At 58.2% G+C, this 6,331-nt stretch overlaps 1 protein-coding gene across 1 annotated transcript in view; it reads left to right on the top strand.

Moving 5' to 3' along the window:
- LOC119105803 (breast cancer anti-estrogen resistance protein 1) overlaps positions 1-4,820 on the top strand; it is a 39,064-nt gene extending 34,244 nt beyond the window's left edge. The window contains exons 4-5 of the mRNA XM_037229318.1: positions 846-921; positions 2,005-4,820. Coding sequence (XP_037085213.1) covers positions 846-921; positions 2,005-4,136 — 2,208 coding nt within the window. The 3' untranslated portion in view covers positions 4,137-4,820. The remainder of the gene's footprint in view (positions 1-845; positions 922-2,004) is intronic.
- Positions 4,821-6,331: the final 1,511 nt, after the last annotated feature.

The raw sequence follows: 6,331 nt of genomic DNA, 5'->3' as shown, positions 1-6,331 counted from the left end.
GAGAGGAGAGAGAGAGATGAGAGAGAGAGAGAGGAGAGAGAGAGAGGGAGAGAGAGAGGAGAGAGAGAGTGAGAGAGAGAGAGAGCGAGAGAGATGAGAGAGGAGAGATGAGAGGGAGATGAGAGGCGAGACGAGAGTGAGAGAGAGGAGAGAGAGAGAGATGAGAGAGGAGAGAGGAGCGGAGAGAGAGAGGAGAGAGAGAGAGAGGAGAGAGAGAAGAGAGAGAGAGAGAGATGAGGAGAGAGAGATGAGGAGATGAGAGAGGAGAGAGAGAGAGAGAGAGAGAGACGAAAGGCGAGCGCAGGGCCTGTCGGTCGCGGCTGGCCGGCCCGGCCAGACCCGCGCACAACCGGAAACGATCCGGCCCGGACGGCGCGGCACGCATTCGTCGGACACCGGAAATGGCGGGCGTTGACTTCGGCGCGCCGCGCGCTCTGCGCATTGTAAAACATGCATGGCTGCGACGCCGACATATGATGAATGGGTTGAGTGCTTGCTCCGATGCGAAAGTGTGTGTACTTCAGAGGTTTATCGCGTGCGCGCCCGCGTGCGTGTGCGTGCCAGAGCACGTGTGTGCGATATGACTGTTGATGCTGTGAGGAAATGAGGCGGTAGCCAGTGAGGACATTGAGATGGGACTGGACAAAAGCTACGATAAATTTGCGAAAAGCCGAATCCCGATGTTTCAGGAGCTGATGTTACTTCGTTGAGGTAATTAGCACTGCGCCAGCGAACGTAGCCTCACCTTGGGTTCGTCCGCGTCATGCGTGAATACCAAATAATAGCCCTCTCCAGAAGAATCCGTCTTCACAATCAGCTGACGGCGAGGTGTGCTCGTCCGGCAGATGTCGCCGCTGAACCAGAGCACCTCCAGCCTGAAGCCGGACCAACTGGACGGATCAGCACGGCAGTACCAGTCCGGTGGGTATGGCTGGACGCCACCGGCTCGTCGTCTGTCGACCGTGCAAACACTTGTCGATCGTTCGTGTCCTGAGTCAACGACGTGCGATGGAGTTGGCTCAAGTGGTTCTCGAATGTGTGCACCGAACGGCGCCTGTCAAATCAACCCGCACTTGAATCTCATCGAGCTTTCACCCGCCATCCCCACTCGCTGCTTCATCCTGCGTCCCCATGGCGTTTGCCGTCGTCAGGAGTATGTAGCGATCCTGGTGACACCCCGTCTGAGCACCCGAACAGGCCTGGCTGGTCTTCCATAGGCAGCAAAGTCTTCCGGTCGGTGCGGGGGGGGGGGGGCAAGCGTGGTCAATGTGTTACCCACGTACGCCTCCTCCCTCGGTAACCCCTATAGCCGTGAAAAAGTCAATGATGGCCGGAAGGGCTCCAAGGTCGCGAAGCCATATCAAACCAATCAACGCAACTATCTATCCCCTTTTCCTCACTTATCCCTGATTTCATATTCCCTTAGCGTGCATGGCATCGAGAACAGCTGCGCCATGGGCCTCCAGTCGGCCGCACAGCCGTCTGAGTTAAGTCCCGCCCAAGTGACCGCACACTCCCCGACGGAGTGTCACTGAGCAGAGTACGGCTCGGTGGCAGTAATAATCCAGCACCGCCGGCCCGTCGGATCCTTTTGGTCTTTTCTTGTATCGCGAAAGTCTGGTATGATGGCTATGAGTGAAAAAGCTATAAGAAAGGCAAACGAGAAAACCATTTCATCCACTGTCATTCACACCTGCCATTTAATCTGCTTCTCTAGACTGCCTCATCACACTGGGGACATGAGGAAACCAAACCTACCAAAAATCAGCCAATTTTTGTCTTCTCTTAAGAACCTCTGCTAACGCCTTAGCTCGCATGTTTGCAAAGCCCCTTTTTACTTCTAAGCCAGGTGTAGAGTGCGCAATCATACCTCAAATGTAAGAATCGTTCGTTTTCATCAAGCCCAGCACAGCGCGTGCCCTGACTGACGCCCCGTCGTCGACGCCACCGGTGCAGTCGTGGCATCGGCCTACGCAGCCCTGACACGCACATCTCGCCTTCCAGATGTATACGACACGCCGCCGTGCCCCGTCTCGGTAGCCGCGGGCCCGCCGCCCGAGCAGGAGGACTACGACACCCCGCGGCCTCTGCGGATACCGACCTCTGCACTGCCGTCGGCGCCGCGGCCGGCGGCGGCGGCCGCCGCGCCGGTGCTGCCATCTCTCAGCGGTGCGGCGCTCTACTCGGCGCCGCGGCCGGACGTTCAGCTGGCCGCCAACCGCTGCTCAGGCGTGTCGATCACGTCGGCCGGCAGCTCAGTGCGGAGCTCCAGCAGCTCCGGCTCGAGCCGCTCCAGCCTGGAGGCGGCGCCGGAGGCGCAGGCGCTGCGCCTGCCGCCGCGCATCCCCGAGAACGGCCTGTACGACTCGCAGCGCGTGCCTGAGAACGGCCTGCACGCCGCGGAAGACTACGACGTGCCGCGCCGCATCGGTCCGGCGCCCGCCGCGCCGCCGCCGGCCGAGGACGAGGGCGAGACGTACGACGTCCCGTCGTCGCGGCGGCGGCGCGCGAGCAGCGGCGAGACGTACGACGTGCCGCCGCCGCCAGTGTCACGGCTTGCCCAGCTGGAGATCTACGACGCGCCGCAGTCGCTGGCTGACGTCGACGGGGAGTATGACTCGCCGAACGACACGCTCGACACACTGGACCTGTACGACTCGCCGAGGGTGGCCGAGCAGCTGTACAACACGCCGCGGGCCACGCTGGACGCGTACGAATCTCCGCGGCCGGATCTGGACGAGTACGACACGGCGGGGGCTGAGTGCACGTACGACTCGCCGCGCGCTGCACTGACGGCTTACGACCCTACGGACGTTTACGACTCGCCGCGGCGCATCGCGTCTCCCTCGCAGGACTCGCGCGACTCGCTGCAGTCGGCGCCCGCCTCGTGCCGCACCAGCGCTATCAGCGACACTAGCGGCGGCACGGACGAAGCTGAGGTTATCATCCGGGCCGACAGGGCGCGCGGCGGGCCGTCGGTGTCGCGCAACGCCACCTACTGGCTGCGCAGCGCGGGTGGGCTGAGCACCACCTCGCTCTCAGAGCTGGGCGAGCCGCGACAGCTGCCGCTTGACTCGGAGGCCGGTCTGGAGACGATCTCGCGGCTGGAGCAGGAGCTGAACGCCACCGTCACGCGCCTCTTCTCCTTCATCGTGCCTGGCTGGCGGCGCCTGCAGCACATGGAGGCCTGCGCCGTCGACATCAAGCTGACCGTGGTGCGCATGCGCGCGGCGCTGAGCGAGCTGGTGCAGTTCGCTTACGGCGCAATGGTGGCGACAGCGGAGGGGCCGGGCCCCGGCCTGGGCGACCGATTCGTGCAGGTGCTTCGGCCTCTCGATGAGTCGGTGCGACTAGTGGAGCGCGCCGCCATAGCGCAGGAAGAGCTTGGCTGGGCGCCCGAGACGCTGGCCCGTGCGGTCGGCGCGCCAGCCGACGCGCTGGACCAGCTGCTGGCCTGCGCGCAGAGCCTGAGCGGCGACGCGCGCCAGCTGGCGGCTTTCGTGCGTGGCAACGCTTCGCTGATCTTCCGCCGGGCGGCGGGTGGTGTGGTGGACGAGCAGCCGCCGGCGGCCGGACTCATGAGCGACTACGACTACGTATGCGTAGAGACGCGCGGCGCCTTGGAGCGCGAGGGCGACGAGGTGCGCGGATGCCTGCCCGAGCAGCTGCGCGGGTCGTTCGACAACCTGCTGAAGGAGGCGCAAGTGGAAGTGCGGCGCCGCTCCAGCCGCGTCGACGCCAACGACAAGCAGGTGCTGGAGTTCTACCGCGGCCAGACGCAGTGCCACCACGAGTTCCTCAACAACGCTATCGACGCCTTCCTGCAGACGCTGCAGAACAACCAGCCGCCGAAGGTGTTCGTGGCGCACGGCAAGTTCGTCATCCTGAGTGCACACAAGCTCGTGTACATCGGCGACACGGTGCACCGTCACGTGGCGCACGCCGCCGTGCGGCGCGAAGTGCTCGCGGCCTCGGACGCGCTCTTCGACAGCCTCAAGCGGACTGTGCAGACGACCAAGACGGCGGCGCTGCAGTTTCCGAGCGCGCACGCCGTGCAGGAGATGGCTGACGCCGTCCTGGACGTGTCGCGCGCGGCCGGGGAGCTGAAGCTGGTGATAGACGGATCCTCGCCGTAGAAGCGCCAGCGCAGCGGCGGTCGGGGCCCGGCCGGGGCTCCCTCGATCTTTGGAGGGAGCGCTGAGGCGCCGGAGGGATTGCGCTTCGCGGCGTGCGCGCGCAGAGGCGTGCTCCCGCGTCGGCGTCTGGCGCTGGCGGAGAGGATCAGTCGGCTGTAGTTAGCGCCAGCACTTGCCGATCCACTGCGAATCGATTCAGGCATTTTGTATTCTGGTTTGTCGCTGTCGACTGCAATAGAGCTGGACGCGGCGCTGGAATCGTTTTTAAGAGTGCTCTTGTGATGCAATAATCCCGCGACGGTTCACTTTGATCAATGTGCTCCGCTATTGTGGATGATTTCAGTTGCGCAAGGCCTTCTCGCTCGTTTACCACCTCTGTTAAGTGTGGTGCGGCGGTTGTGACTGTCGCCCGACCCCTGTGATCGTAGACCTCCGGCGACGGGGCGCACGTGCAGTTGCGCACCCTATACAGCAATGATCGTGTTATGCAGCCTAGCTCTGACAACTGCCATGGCGTACCAGGTTGATTGTGTTTGTAACTTTAATTATTGCTATTTGTGTGCGTGACTGTTGTGCCGGTGTGCCGTTCCGAGGTGCCATCCCACAGCGCAGAATTCCATTCGCTTGAATGTGTGGTTGGAACTGGTGATAACTTGCCTGAGTACAAATACAGTGGGAATACTTGTCGGTTTGTCTTATTGTTGAGCATCGCTGTCCTGTGTGGGCAGTCAATGTCCTGTGGAGACCCAGACAATTTCAGTCATGCGAGGACCCGTGCGGTTGAAGGGCCTCAGCGTTAAGTGTCCACCGGCTTGAGCTTGACGCTGTAGATGAGACTAGAGTTAGTAATCATTATATTTTCAGGCAGTCGATAACAAACGAGTGGTTGTATTGCACCGATGAGCGCATCTGATATATGATTTAGTCGTGGATGTAGAGTCACGTTACAAATCATGCCAGGTGGCATGTGTGCTTGAATTAAAGCATTTTACGCGTGCATTTACGTACTTAGGCCTTCCACATATCCCGTGGTCAAGTTTGGACCTTGATTTCGCTTCAGTAAAACAGAAATATTGAATCCATCAAGTCAGTATATTCAGGGATGAATTTGTTATTCAGTTGGCGAGGAGGAGGGGAACTTCAGCCTTTCTACTTTGCGAGGGAAATTGACCAAATCTGGGAGAAACCTGTTGGTTGACATATTTTGAGATTAGGTCGGGTTGGTTCTCACTGTTCAGCCCCCGCCCCAAAACTTATTTTGTGAAGGTAACTTCTTGGGCATATTTTTAGAACTGAGCGTTGATACAAACCCTCTCAGGCTTCCGGCTGATGCTGGGTTTGGCCTGAGCTCACTCCATCACCGTGAACCGGAATAGGGATGAATTTTTTTTGGCTTATCATACTTGTGATTTGAATGTAGCCTACCTAGCTCCTATGGAATCACACACTGCTCACTTCTCTTTTTTCCGCCAATAAATGCACAAGCCCGCGATACCAAAAATACTTTAGAATTTGGTAGCAATACCTTTGAAATGGAAGCAAAATAAGTTGTGAGCTGTATTAACGCAGCTGAGACAGTTGAGCGCAATAACGCGTAATTAGGAAATCTGTGCAAAGGAGCGTGGTTTCTTCTGTTTCTCCCAACGCGCTGCTGTGTTGCGGTGTGTGTTGCGATGGTTGCGATCGAGGCGTAATATTTTCTACTTTTATATGGGTGTGTTTTGTTTGTGATGTTAGCCGTAGTGGTGGTTGTTGTAACCCAAATAGCTGCAGTCATTATGCACGTATCACGTTTTATTGGATGTCAACAGGCGAAATGGTAGCATTTCCCCACTTTGCAAAATAGCGTCCACAGTCTCGGACGCGCGGTATTGCTGTGCTTAATCTATTATGTGTGCATGTGTGGCCTCTTTGCTAAGGCATCACACCAGCATCTGCTACAGCAATTAAGATTGCATGGCTTTGAGGGAAAATATTCTTGACTTGGTAAGGGCTTGGCTGCTGGACAGGAAACAAAGATGTGCTCATTGGTGCAAAATCACGATGGGAGCTAGTAGGAACTGGGTTTCCACAGTGGTCAGTGTTGGGCCTGTTGTTTTTTATTATTTTTGTGAAATATATTAAGGTAGGACTAGAGCATAGGATGCTAAAATTTGCTGATATGAAATTTGTATGCTTATGAAAAATACTGACCA

The sequence above is a fragment of the Pollicipes pollicipes genome, unplaced genomic scaffold (assembly GCF_011947565.3).
Source record: "Pollicipes pollicipes isolate AB1234 unplaced genomic scaffold, Ppol_2.1 Scaffold_6138;HRSCAF=7277_pilon_pilon_pilon, whole genome shotgun sequence".
In the NCBI taxonomy this organism is placed as follows: Eukaryota; Metazoa; Arthropoda; class Thecostraca; order Pollicipedomorpha; family Pollicipedidae; genus Pollicipes; species Pollicipes pollicipes.
The sequence above is the reverse complement of the archived record's forward strand: the minus strand, read 5'-3'. Positions and strand labels throughout refer to the sequence as shown.